Here is a 15,414-nt window from a genome sequence, read left to right as displayed (position 1 = left end):
ACAACAGGTATGGCCAGTCACCCTCCAATACCTATCTTGGAACTTGCAGATAACATTGAAAGACTAAAAGCAAATGACAATTTGAAGTTCTCACAGGAGTATGAGGTAATTTACCCCATTTTCTTATCACTTAAATTATCAAAAATGTCATGCTTACTATTTCTCTAGACTTACTGCTGGTATGTATCCACCCTGGTGGTGCCATCTTTATATGCTAAACCATGTTAAAATATGTCCTTTGTGTAGAAGAACAACTTTGAAGTGGCTCCTTTGCTTCTAACAATGTGTTTTTTTTATAAGGATCTGTGTCAAGCAGATTCCATGTGCACATGTTTGAAGCAGTGTCCTGCCAATAATACTACGTTGATAATCTGTGAATGGTGCTCTGTACAGAAGGAACAGATCATTTACAAGCCATATTGTCAGTAATCTAGGACGTACACCTCCCAGGACAGGCATTGTTAATATGGAGAGCGATAGCTTCTTATGTCAATAATTTGTTGCTAAAGGAACTTGGAGAGCTATCCATTAAACAGATCCCTAACAGGTTCTTCAACACCAATAAGGCCAATAAGGCTTACCATGTCAAAAATCTATGGACAAAATATACACTGGATGATTAGGAAAATCGTGTTTCTTCAGAGCAGCTATGGGCTGTCCTGTCCATTATCCAATGATTAATGGCTCCCAGAGAGATCACTATTTTCTTTATAGTCTATTGCATGAAAATTCTTTCAAGAATCTCAGGATTGCTGTTTACTATTGCAATTACACACACACACACACACAAAAAAAGGAATATCTTTTCACATTTCTGCATGTAAATGTATTCTTAAGTATGAAGACTGTAATACTTTCTATAATAACGAATTAGGGAAATTAATGCAACAGTATTCACCATAAAAATGCTAATATTTGGTATAAATTTTACAATAAATTCTTGTTGTACTACAGGCAAATTAATTGGAACAACTGTGTAGGAAATTCCATTTAATAAAAAATGCCATTACCTGTTGTATAATGGAGTATAGTTTCCATTAAAATATACAATGCACCTTGAAGAGGAGTCTCAGGGGACACCTTATTGCTCTCTACAAATACATGAGAAAAATATATGGGGAGCTGAGGATTGGCTTCTTACAGGTAACTAGTGATAAGAGGTCTCTTCTCACCGGTAACCAGCAGGAATGGCCTCAAGTTGCAGCAGGGGAGGTTTAGGTTAGAAGTTAGGAGTCATTTCTTCTCAGAAAGGGTGGTTAGGCATTGGAATGGGTTGGCCTGGAAAGTGGTGGCATCAACATCCCTTGGGGTGTTCAAGGAAAGGTTGGACCTGGTTAAAGGAAAGCTTGGACATGGTTTAATGGATGACATTGTTAGTAGGGTAGTGGTTGGACTAGATGGTCTTGAAGGTCTCTTCCAACCTTAATTGTTCTATTTTCTATTTTCTATTTTCTATTTTCTATTTATTTTCTATTTTCTATTTTCTATTCTATTCTATTCTACTTACATTACCTTACGTGAAACATGTTGTGAGGATGACGTGGTTCTTCTTATGTTGTAGTAAGAAGTAAAAGAAGTAGAAGAAGTAAAAGCCTAGGTGTTTAGTATTTCTATATTATTTAAATCATTAAAATAATGTTGAGAATGTAATTGTAATAATTTACAAGCAGTTTTGTGAAGATGCTAATTTTCTGAAAACTTAGTATATATACCTTAAGAACTTTTACCATTTGGCAAATAAAGCTCAGATTTCACATACTGTATTTATTTATTTTGGCAAAACATACCATCTGGGATTGAGCAGTCAGACACTGAATTTTAAAACGTGGCCAACTGTAAGTCAACATCAAGCTTCTTTCACGTTGGTTTGCCCAATGGACAGTCAAAAATTACCTTTTAAATTCCAGCTTTAGAGAAGCCACTTTATTTCCAGTTACCACAATGTTCACGCATTTTGAAGCAGGATTAGTGAAAAGCACTGCTATTTTACTTCATGGTCTAGTTTAGGAAGTGGACAAAGGTTTGGTGATCACTGTAAGTCATCTTCCTGACTTGGCTGTGCATTCCTGTTGTCTCTCTCTTGTGCCAATCCTGGCACTAGTGTATGTGCAGCTGTTCAAGGATTATCTCAGGAAATAGATTTAGCTGAGAACTAATTGTTTTATTTTTCTTTGCTGTTTTTAGTTGGATCAATTCCCTGAATGAGCTAACCACATGGCTGCATGAGCTCTAGTGCTAGCACAAGGGAGATGGTGGGAACATCTGTGGTTGAGGATTGGGACCTTGTCTTTCCTCACTGATGATGTCCCTTAAAAGCAACTGTCAGATTTCCAGGCAATGATGGGTACAGACAGTAACAATTCAGTTATTGTCACTTCAGATTAAGTTTGAACTGGTGGCACAGAAGGAAAAAAAGATTTTTCATCATCAGGAGTTAAAGGCAAGGATACAATGTGTAGTAGGAAAACATTGACTTCTGTCAATAATAATAAAGTATTTCATTTAACTCCCATTTGAGGAAACAAACATTTTTTGTAGGTGATTTTTGTTGTTGTTTTTGTTTTTTAAATATATGTAAATATGCAATGCCCTTTTATCTTTACACTTTTTTTTTTTTTTTAATGGAATTTCTTGCATCGCATTGATGAAATTGTAAAATAGACTGATTGTGTACCATGACTATTGTGGCAACTTTGTGATATCATAAAATAAAATATACATGTACAGGTTCCTGATGAACACTCACTTCTCATCCAGCTTGAAGAATTTCTGTTTTGTTTTGTTTTGTTTTTTAATGTTTTAATTATTATTTTTTTCCACATCTTACTTCAGGTGCCACTTAGAAAGAATTACTTGTGCCACAGCTCAGATTCATCTTACACATTATATACACCCTCTTCAGCCTTTCAGAAGCATCTGTACATTTGCTTCTGTTCCATTCTTGGTCTTGTTGCATCCTCTTCCCTTTGCCAAGAATTTCTGATAAAAATTGCATGCAAGTTTGTTTTTCTCCACACGTCTTCTTCTGCCTTATACCTTCCCAGCCTGTTCCTGCTTTGTCTTCAGACAGACAAAAAACAACCTATCTTCACTACTTTCACCAGAAACAACAAAAAACTGTCTCTGAGAAGGCACATGTCTACATATGATCTCCTCTGCTTCCCCTCTGTCCTCATTTTCCAATGAAATTCCCTAACTTCCTTGTATCCTTTCAGGGAAGGTGAAGAGGCCTTCTTTAGAGATCTAGGTCATGAGAGGAGACAGGATTGATTTCTTCATACAATCCCATACTGAACTCACTTGTCTCCATTTATCTGACAAAGCTTTGCAAAAGCTTTCTCCTCTTCTCTCTGCTCCTCCCCGTCCCTCCCCTTGGAAGCTTTGATGTCATTAATGGGAGTAGCTTCTACTTCTACAGATCTTCAGAAACTGTTTCACAGTGTATCAGTCAGGGATCCTCCTACTTCAAAAAGGAATTTGATGAGAACAGCAGACATCTGCCTTTACACTTTTGTGATAATTTTTCTGATACTTTTTCTAATACCTTGAATATCAGACTCATGAGATAACAGAGGCTAAGCCCTAAAGACTATGACTATTATAAGATTTAAATAAGCTTATAATTAACCTGTTGGATAATGTGGTTTTGTAATTTTAGCATAGTTAGTGCTATATCCTCTTCTCAATAAAGTTAATTTCTATTTAAAAATATTTTTTCTATAATATGTCTTCAATTGGTGTTACCTTGCAATGTCCTAGCCTTAACAAAATGTTAGTTTACCTTGCTACCACAGCATATCCTTTATGTCACATATTTCTTTCATATTCCTTAATTTAAAGACATGGCTCTCAACCTCATCTGATTATTATAAAGCTTTTTTCCAGTTTGAGCAGTTTCAGTGGGATTTTAATGCAATGTAAGTCTCCATATGGACTTGACAGCTGCTAAGCAGAAACTTTATTCATAAGAAACTGATCTTTATATCATATCTCCTTCTTAACTTAGGCTTTAGAGTTTAACAATAAAAAATAGTCATGGAGATAGACTGAATCAGAATATTAAGATACTTCCTATTTTATGCAATATACAAGATACATCAGTAATTTCCTTCTGTCACACAGAACAGAAACTCTATTCCTCCTCCAAAGCTGGGTCTTGCATAAAATACTTTCATATTTATTATCTGGGATCATTCCTTTATACACTTAAGGAAGTAGATTCAAATTTTCAAATTTATGTATATATATTTATTTATTTTTATTTTTTATTTTTGGTGGGGGTGGGGGTGTAGTACCCTATGTCTCACAGTTTCTGAAGTTCCGTGACAGTAGCTGCAGCCAGACCATTACCTTTAATGAGCAGAATCTAAACTCAGGTTACACCAGCACCACTGTGTGGAGCACAGACCTACAAAACCCAAGAGAGGTAACATGGGCTCTGCAGGATCTCAGACTGCTTTTTCCTAAACGTTGTAAACTGAACATTGTAACAGAAAAATTGCCATGTTGGACTCTTTGTATTATTGTATGATTTAGAGTATATGTGTGTGTGTATGCTGGTTAACCAATATTATGAGAAATTGTATATTATTGTACTGTTTTCTACATCAGGGTATAAATTACAGCCAGTATTTAACACTGAGAATTGTGAAAAATGAAGAAAAATGTATTTTGACTCTGCTCCACACTGCCATGCCATTTAAAGTTTCATTGTAGCTTTTCAGTATCAGTGGGTAGGATCTGTGATGAGAAGACAATGTACTGAATGTGGTAGGTTTATCTTTTTGTAATTTACACTGCAACAGGATAAGCACTGGACACTAAAACACAGTACATTTTATATAAAGGAAGCAAATATAAAGCTTATTAATATAAAACACTTTACAAATCCATGAATAACAAATAACCTGCTGAATGAATCCGTATCAAAGAAACAGCTGCACTTAACTGCCATATCATTGCAGATAATACTGACTCATGCAAATTCCTTCTCATTAAATACATAAAAATAAATAAATAAAACTTATTTTTCTTTACATTATCTTCCTCTTTTCTAATGTTATAAACAACATTTATTGGTATTCTATAACTTTACTTTCATAGGTTGTGCTCCATTTACTGAGAAACTATTAGTGTAGTCAGTGAACAATGAAAAATTGTTTGTCTTCCTATTAATAATGCATATGCTATTCACAAAGGTTATTTGCTGCTTATTTCCAACTATGGTCGTGTCTGAGCGAGTCAGATATTTAAGACTGAAAATTTCACAGACATAATGCCAGAATCCGAAATGTCAATAGTTAAGATTAATAGTAGAGTATTACGTCCTTACTTGGTGCTGTGTATGCCTCTTCTGAATAATATAATTTACTTATGCTTATGTAGTTAAAAGAATATTCAGATACAAGAATGGCAGTGTTAGCATACTAGGATGTTAGATTTTGGAATGCTATTTTGAAAAGGAATTCCATGAAGATTGTATAAAAAGCCAAATAACTGCAATAAATGTCACTTTTATTTTGCTCAACTGAAAATACAATAGGAAGAGAAAGATGGTCCATTCCTTATACCAAGAAAAATCATTCAAGAATGTAGTATATCGGGTCATTGTAAGCAAATTGGAGTTTTGTGTTTTTGTGTTGTTTTCAAACTATTGAAATATCTTAGGGAGTTTCTGGAGGAAATGGAGAAATCAGTGGAAAAGGCCTTTAAGATAGATGCTTCTGGTGGCAATTATGGATATTTCTAGACATTTTGGTAGCAATTCTTATAGTCGTGCCATGCTGCACAAAACAAGTATCCTTACTTCTTTCACACATACACAAATAAAAATGTTGAGAGTGTTTTAAAATATATTAAAATTTTAAAACAGCACCAGCATTTCCTGAGAGTGGTAAAACATTTAATGTTAAATTGCTTTATATACTATATCAAAACAGAAAAAGAGGATGTATTAATCAGAGAAATATTTAAACTAAGCTAGGTCTTTCATTCCTCTTCTGCTCCTGGTATTATTTCCCACCTGAAGAGAAGAATAACCCATTGTTTTCAGCACATAGGTATTTCTACAGACAAAAGATTTTAATTACATATGGGATATAAACAGATTGCTCTTAAAATGGGAGACGAAAAAAATGCAAAACAAGTTATTAAAAAAATCCATTTTCTAAAGCTTTTTATGTAAAATACTGTCCTTCAAAATGAAAAAAATTTCAAATAATGAGTGTTTTTCTACTTAAGTATGCTTTAATAATAAACAAATATACATTCTCTGATCCCACTGGAATCAGGTTTATGCGATCTCATTTGGTTACAGAATTATTAGCTTGATATTGAAGAGGAAATGTCTTTGTTCTTGAGAATCTGGCAAAAGCTTTAGCTGTATTTCTATCTGATCTTGAACAGTTGGGTCACTTTCATTTGAGAGTCAACAAGAAATCACTCGTGTATTTCCAACTCAATTTCTAGAACCAAGATGTGACCTCATATTTGAGTTCAAAATAAAACAAAAACAAACAAACAAACAAAAAAGATTTACTCATAAAAAAAAAAAATAATAATAAGTGTGTTTCTCCCTCATATGACTTGGGAATGCCAGCCTATACAGTATCATGTGAAAAACTCTGCCTTAGAAAGAAAATGTGATTCAACTGGCAAGTTGCCATAATGGTCTATTAATGTTCATACATTTAGCATTTATGTTTTGGTAATACAGTATGTAATTCTCATTCTATTATCAAGTTTCCTGCATAATGGAAAAATATATTATTATAGATTCATTAGCTACAATATGAAATTCTTAGCACAGTCACTGACATTGGTAAAAGAGGGTCAAACTGATCATTTTTATGGGTAGTTGACTACTTTCTCCAATTCTTCAGAGTCTATCTGCATTGACATCCTCTTACATTTGTGTTTTTCATTCTTGTTCCTGCTAGTCTTAGATTTCTCTGTGACACTGTGCTTTTTGAAGACCTAATCTGGGCCTCAAGCATAGCACCTGCAGTGCTATGTATCATGCTTTCTTTTCCTTCCAAATCTGTGAAACCTCCACAGTAACTAACACTGTCCAACCCCCTTCATTTGGTGGTTTAGCAACCCATAGTAGAACATTGTTCCATGGCAGCCAGTTTATGCCAGAAAGTTTGGCATTTTGTCATTCTCATCCCTTTCCCAGTACTGCACCAGGATATACTCCTGGGAGACTCAAAGTGACAGCAAGCAACATTTGCCTCTAGTTTAAGTAGCCTAAAGGAAATCCTCACTGTAAGCAAGTACAGACACTGGTTGGGGGAGTTGTTTAGAATTCTTTCAAAAACACTTTGTTGTTACCATGGTTCATAGTCAAAGAACTATTCTGTGGATGATACATCATACCCGTACATATTTCTCAAGTATTTTCCAAGTCAGATTTTTTTTTTTCCCCCCAGCAGCCAACCATTTAGAACACAATAGCTGAAAGATTAGTCAAAGCATGGGAGGGTAATAACAGTATTATGGATAACGTTATTTCTTTTGCACAAAGAACCATACTCCATGGTTACATTATGAAGAAATCCAGTTCTTTGTTAATGACAGCTTTATTGAAGACAAGCTTTCAGAATGAATATACTAGAAATCCTATTAAAGTGCCATCCATTAAACCATTAAAGCACTCATTAAAACTGTTAGTACAGACTTGTTATTCATGAGTTATTGGTCTTTCACACTTCTGAAATGTGTCTGCCAATACCACTCTACTCTTTGTTCCAGTGTAGCTATTAAGTCTGAGGAAATATAGATTGACTTTCTTTTGCCAAAACAGAGCTTTATGGGAGGGTAGTTAGGCCACTAAGTGGTTCAGATTGATGGGAAAAGGAGGAAAGATGAAGTTCAGGCCTGTTTGCCCAGTTTTGATGTTACTTTTTTTAACTAAGTCTTTATGCAGGACAAAATATTAATCACTGAATTAAATGATCTGGCCATGTATCACACAAAGAGTGCTCATACTAGAAGTATAGTATGCTGCCATGATGAATACATCATCATCTACTTGTACAAATAACTGACAGAAAGCTGCTGATTGATTTTTTTCTTACATATTTCTTATATATTAAGGAATGAAAAGAGGAAGAAGAATACAGAACAGTTTAAGTTAAGATTTAATTATACATGTATACCTCACAAATAGATATTCATGGTTAGTGTAGATGTGTTTTATTCATGGTCAATAATTGCTTTTATTTGATAAATTATTTATAGTATAATGCTTTTAAAATACTGTGAGCATCTTTAATTTATTTTGAAATTATAGTGATTACGTTCTGCATTGTTACTAGAACTCTGAGCTAAATGCATACCACTTTCTACAATACTGAAAATTTGTCTAGCAGGCATCCTGCACAAGTTTTCATATTCACCTCTATTCACTCAAAAAGGAAAAAAGGAAAATTCTTTCTGAAAAGAATCACTATATAAATATGATAGCTTTGTAAAAGTCTCAATACAGTGCTTAAGATATGTTAAGCATAGTCACACAAGTTGGTAAGATCATGAACCCAAATATTGTTTGTTTGTTTTTCTAAATAAACTTTTAGGTGAAAAAAAAAAATATGTGGAAATGAGAAGAAATCAGATTCATTGAGAGTTAAAATAATAATAATAATAATAATAATAATAATAATAATAATAATAATAATAATAATAATAATAATAATAATAATAATAATAATAATTCATTTTAAATTGTTAGTAACACCAGTAATAACTGCTAGTAATAGCAGTACAATTCAAGTGAATCCTATCAAAACCACAAGTAAATTTTGTATGGTACCCATCATGATCCCAAACTGTTAGTTTCTTCATTGTTCCTCTAAAAAGTCTAATTTTTTCCATCCAGTGTCTCTTGATGGAGAAGCTGCCTCACACTCTGCTCAGGTGAGGCAGTACATGAAAATGAAGTGAGAATCTGAACCATCACAAGCTTCTCAGTCAATCTCAGTCAAGTTACAAAGGAGAGCTCATCCAGGTCCAGCTCCAGAGTACTGTAATAAACCAAAACAAAATTCAAAAAATTAGGAAAATTAATTAGTGAAATGTTACAAAAGTTAATTGAGTCTAGGGTTTTAGTAGATATGATAAGATACTGAGCCTTGGTTTCCTAAACAGAAATGCTCAGCTATTCTAAGACCTATATCAGGAACCCAAGGAAAATGATTTTTTTTTTAGAATAATCTCAAGGAAGAAGCAAAGTAATATCCTGAAGATTAGTAAAATAAATTTTAAGATACATAAAGATGCATAAGAATTGAGCAGTTTTGTGGATAGACAAGTATTAATTATTAATCTAAGGAATAAATACTAGCAGATCACATAAATTAATTTACCCCATGTCCATTGTCTCATTACCTACTGTAACAGATTACAGGTCATGTTTTTAATTTATGTTAATATAAAATATACTTGGAGTTGTTGTAACAGAACCTGGGACAACTCAGTGTAAGTGATGCAAAATCACAGAATCGCAAAAGTAATGGCTTGACCATGTAGTAGTAGTATGGAGCTTCTGACCTGTGCTTGTTTGCTGGCCTACTGGTGGAAAGTGACCCACCAGGTCTCTTCACCATTGGTGAAGAGAGCCATCTAGGCAAATCTTCTTGTATTTTCTGTAAAAAGTTCCTTTTTACAATTTAGAGCAAATCATCAGAGGGAACTGCCAATTGTTGCCAGGAGTAAGCAAAAGACATGAGCTGTGTATATATGTTGCTAAAACACATCTAAGGACTTTACTATTACAGAAAGGGAAAGTGAAATAATGTGTTATTCATCATTACTTCTCAGTGTTGTGTGGCCTTTCATACAGACAGTACCAGAGTGGGCATAAGCAGGTACCATCTGCCATTTACTCTGTATGTATATGTCAGCCATGGTGGAAACAATAGACCTGGAGTTCTTTTACAAGTGAAGCATGAAGGACAAATTTCAGTACATTAACTGCATTTTGGAGCATAAAAGAAGCAGGAAATAAACAGTGATTCTAGGACCATTGAGTGTGTAAATAAGAGGTCATTAAAATTTCCTAAATTTATCTACATTTCTCACTTATCGGTGAGTCAAGAAAACAAAAATCAACAGTCATTATATTTTCCCTGTTTCCCTGAGCAACACTGGTATCATGTGTTGGTCTGGCACCAAAATTAAAAATAAATAAATAAATAAATAGACAGAAACAACATTATTTTTCTTCTGGAAAACTTCATCAAGAACATTTGGAGTTTATTTAGTAAACGGAACACTGAATTGTTTGAACACGTGGACTTAGTAATAGAGCAAGAAAACAAAGAATATCTATCCTCCTTCTTCCCAGAGTTTTTAAGATTTCTGACTTTTATTTTTCTTTCCCCCATTCTCTGTTATATAAGTATGCATTTGCAAAACTGAATGGAATGAAAAGAAAAAATGAGGGATAGCATACCCTTGCCTTTCTGAAGAGAAGGCAATTACCTCAAATTTGAAAAAGTTGATTGGAAATTCAGATACATAAAAAATGAATGCTTGATTTAGTTTAAAATACTATATAATATGTTGCAAAGCATCCCAAAGTCAGTTTTCTCTCAAATGCAAAATATTTGCATAGTAAATATGTTTTGCATAGGAGCATATGTTTTGTAACCTTTATAAATGTATGTAGTGCTCAGCTAAAATTTTCAATCTTCTTTTCTTCTGTTTCTCTTTTGAAGTCTATTGATCCTGGTCAGCAGTTTACATGGGAACACTCTAACCTGGAAGTAAACAAACCAAAGAATAGATATGCGAATGTAATTGCATATGACCATTCTCGTGTTCTACTCTCTGCAATAGAAGGTAAGGAGACCTTTAAAATTAAATTAAATAAATTCTAAAATCTATTGTAATACTAGCTCCTGATATCTTTGCATAGGAATATAAAGTGTTAATTAAATTGCTTCCGGTAAATTCCTGTAATGACAGTTCTTTTCTGATTTTCATTCTCAGTAATTCATTATGAAATTGCACTGAAATTGACACAGGGTCACATCTAGCACCAAATGTGTCAGGTCTCTGCATGTACGACAAGTTATTACTTAAAGTAAATTGTCATTGCTGTTTATTTACAATAGTTCTGGAGAACAAATACAGCAACCACTGTGCATGTAAAGTCTAGCAATAACATTATTGACATATCTGGTTATTGAGTTCTGGTTGCCAAATCCTTAATCTAGGAAAAAATCTGTTCAATTTTGTGTTCTTGGGTAAAATTTGGATAACCCTTAATAAAAGCTTCTCTCTCTCTTTTTTTTTTTTTTTTTTCTGTTTAATTTACTATATGAATACTGAACGAAATACACACACACAGACATTATTGAAACCTCAGTATTTTGCTACCAAAAGATTGGCAGAGGGGTATGATGACAGTTTTTTATTATATCTTTTTCTGACACAAAGGTCTCCAAAAAACTGAAATTTTAAGAGTTTTGACTTAAACATCTAAAACGAAGAGCCTTGGTTATTGTGTCTGTTTTACTTGGTTATTGTGTCTGCTAAAGCAACAGGAATCACTGGATTTCACTCAGGATTTCTTCTCTTGCCAGTTCTGCCTTTTTATTAAGCTGTTTCCCAGGTTGAAGTGGATTTTCAGTTTATTCCATAGTGTTGACAGACGGGTATTAATGATGGCCAGAAGTTTATATATTTAAGTGAAATGAGTAAAATAAAAATAAAAATAAAATTAAAATTTCCTTTACTGTCTGTGACAAAGCTTGCATATGATATATAAGATCCAGGGAACTGTATTCAGAGTCATAATTATGTTAATCCTAACGTGCTACTAGTTAAACTGCAGGGTATTTTGATTTAAAGTTATAAACAGTTTCTTACATTTGGCTGACCTGAAGACATAGGTCAGGAGGGAAAATATTATAGGTGCCATCAATTTTATTAACAGCAGTTTGGCGAAAAAAAAAAAAAAAAAAAAAAAAAGGCACTCATACTGATTGAGGTTTAGATATTTCCTTTATTTACTGCAGCTGCATGTTGTGGGCTTTGATTATACAGATAAGAGCTTTTCAAATGTATTAGAAAATTAAATGATTGCCTTGAAGAATTTGTGTCTGATAATCTGCTTACATTTTTTTCCACCTCTGAAGCTCATACAACTGTATTGAAATGGCACTGCCATTTTTTTTTAATGTCAGTTAGCATATTTTGCTTCTTCTGCATTGCTTTGTATATCTATATAGAGCTCTGATGCCTCCTGATAGAACTATGTCTCAACAGAGAGGCCAGTGTGCCTTGATTAGCGTTATATTTTATGCAATTAAAGAAAAATATATCTTTCAGTGTCACTGGTACACAAACAAACAAATAAACAAATAAAAACACCTAGATATACAGTATGGAAAACTCAGCATTTGGACAGCCATTCTTCATTGTTACATAAAGATCTTTGGAACAAAATGTTTAACTCAGAAATAAGTATGTTCATTGAAGACTCAAGATTGCCACAGGATTTTGATTGGACAAAGAGATGTGTAACAGACAAAAAAGTTTAATTGCAAATAAATGTATTTGCTAATTTATAAGCAAGTCAGACATCTGTGCTTAGAAAGGTCTGCCATGTTCTCCTTCATGTAAGTGACTCATTAAATTTGGCTCCCTGAAAGAAAACAAACCTATTCTGAGAATAAGAAGAAAAATAAAGAGGCAAAACAGAAACCACTGATCAAAGTAATCAAAGGTATCAAATGATGCAGTATATTGGACTACTTTTTAAAAATAATAAGTAGTAAAAACATTTTAAAAAAAATCTTAACTTTACCTGTAGGAAGGGGCTGAATATATTTATAATGAGCAGAGACAACAAACATTTAAAGTGTAATGTTTGCTTATTTTTATAAGAAAGCAATACCATGATGACATTAACATTTCTAACACTCTAATACTTTAATACCTTAAACAAAGAAATACATTATAGCCTTCCACCCATTGATAATACCAAGTTATTAGAGGTTGTCTATGTCCTGAAACACAAGTATTAGTAACTCTTTCAAAGTGTTTATTTTGGTACCTTTTATAATTCGTTACACATGGAAATGTTCCATCCTTTCTTTGTTTCCCTATCTTCTTGGCCTCTGTAATTGCCTGTAGCAAGGAGTTCCACCACATACTAGCTCAGTTTGCAAGACACATTTGCAAACTCACCACTTTTAATTTTTATTTCCTTAGGAATCCCTTTGGAAGTAAAACTCATATTAGTTGTGGTAATTTGAATTTCCACCTGAAGAAAAATTTTCAGAATTGTGTTCCCATACATTCTGGAAATCCCATCTCTTGGATTGTGCTATCTTTGGATGTGTCTAAGAGGGTCACTTGCAAGTAAAATTTTACAGTATTATGAAAGAACATAAGAATATACTGAAATTTCTTGTATGCATCTAGCTGGATCTGAGGGCAGAATTTATAGATTAAAAGAGAAGTAGACCAAGTTAAAACAGCTAGATCTGTAAAAAGCCTCAAAGGAAGAAATACATTTTTTTTGCAAAAAAAAATAAAATAATTAAATAAAAATTTAGCCTTCTGCCTTGTAAAAAGGCTTGTCAGTTCTTTTAGGAGACATCCAAGACTAAAGGTCTCCCGTATGTGGCATAGGTTTACATAATGACAGTCATGAAAAAAATATAAATGTAAATAATGTCCATCATATTTCAGCAATGTAAGTTTTGTTTGATGTGAAATGTAGTGGCTTTAAACTTCTGCTACAGCTAGAAGAGTGTGACTATAATGCAAAGGCTAAAAAAAAAAAAAAAAAAAAAAAGCAAAAAATCTACAGAATTTTATTAATTTGATTGCCATTTATCAGTAAATTAATATCGAGTATGTAGGTCATGCTCTTTAGATTTAGAAAGCATTCTGGTCAATGGAAGATCATGAACAGTTGTGGAATATACAAATTATTCACACTTTCTCATATTGTAGTTATATTATATTCTGCAAACAAAATGTAATTAAATGCTGAGATTAATTTTATGACACTTTATCTCTGCAATTCTAGAGTGCCCTAAGAATAGCAAAAGTATTGCAATAATGAGGCAATAGACTACAGAAAGATCAATGAACAATTTAGAGTAGTGTTCATGGTGGCTATCTCAACTACAATGATACAAGTAATACGATGATAAAAGGTACAATGATTCTGGCCTATGCTATATAATAATTCTGGCCAACTTAAGCTGTTATAGTTATAATCTATCAACAAAAATTGAGACATTCTTGATTCTCTTGAAATCTGCTTGGCACGATTCTGACTTTTTTCTGTACACATACACAGACTGTCCATCTCGAAGTATTCAGCAAAATGTTGAGTGGCTTTTTTTTTTGAACAGAGGATGAAGAATTGGCACCTATTTACTGGGCACTCACATTGAAACTGGCCCTCTTAGTGTATCATTTGGACATATAAATGATTATTTCTGTCCAACAAGACCACTTTTTTAGATTGGTTAAGTGCTATTCAGTCTTAAAGAGCTGGAGAATCACTGAGCAGACTTTCAGACAGCTGTAAACAGTATGATGACTTTGGATATCTGCTTGGCACTGTCATGCAAGGTAGTGATACCACAATAGATTGTGACCATTGTGCTGGCAAAATGCTGTGTCTCTGAGGAACTGCACTGAACAATGCATTTATTTTCATTCTGCCCTATCTTAACATTAACCTTACATGTTTCTCCTCTTGTCTTAATATATAGCTCCCATATATTCCCTATATGTCACATTTTCCAGATTTTTTTGCCTTTTTTTTTTTTTCAAATAATTTTCTTCTGCCCTCTACACAGTCCCTTTCTTTGTGTGAATTTTGCATATTCTGCCCATCACTTTTTGATACTGCTTTCCAAAACTTACCAATACTTTCTAAAACTTACTGTAATTTAACATTTAACTTTGAAATTCCATATCCCTTTCATCCTCTCCCTCTTTTCCAGATTCTAATAATCCTAACAGTTCATCCACAATACAGCAATCTATAGCTTTTCTCTTTCTTCCTCTTTTCTTTCTTTACCTTACATTATGTTAGGATATTATATACTGCATTTCTTTTTACAAAGTTTTCATTTTACTGCTGTTCATGATTGCAAATACCTTCACTGGTCTCTGCTACTGTTTTTCCAGTGAGGTTTTGCAGTACACATTTGTACTTAGACCGTTTGATTTTGGTAACCTCCTTGCCTACAAAGACTTCATATTGCAAAAAGTTCTTCATAAACATTTGTTATTGGCATCTACTAGCTTTGTTTTTGCTCTGACATGTCAAAACATCAGTCATTGATCTAAACCAATAGTACAGCTTGATCAGCATTTTCAGTTCATCATTACATTTTCCTAACTTGTTTACAAGCATGACAGTATTTAATGTTATTA

General features: G+C 33.4%; 1 protein-coding gene across 16 annotated transcripts in view; it reads left to right on the top strand.

The window, feature by feature from the left end:
• The window catches only part of PTPRD (protein tyrosine phosphatase receptor type D), a 398,659-nt gene that overhangs the window by 320,828 nt on the left and 62,417 nt on the right, over window positions 1-15,414 (top strand). For all 16 annotated transcript variants that reach the window (XM_068665911.1, XM_068665908.1, XM_068665910.1 and 13 more), the window contains 2 exons: window positions 8-105; window positions 10,719-10,842. In XM_068665911.1, coding sequence (XP_068522012.1) covers window positions 8-105; window positions 10,719-10,842 — 222 coding nt within the window. The remainder of the gene's footprint in view (window positions 1-7; window positions 106-10,718; window positions 10,843-15,414) is intronic.

The sequence above is a fragment of the Anas acuta genome, chromosome Z (genome assembly GCF_963932015.1).
Source record: "Anas acuta chromosome Z, bAnaAcu1.1, whole genome shotgun sequence".
NCBI lineage: Eukaryota > Metazoa > Chordata > Aves > Anseriformes > Anatidae > Anas > Anas acuta.
This window is presented reverse-complemented; position numbering and strand designations above follow the sequence as displayed.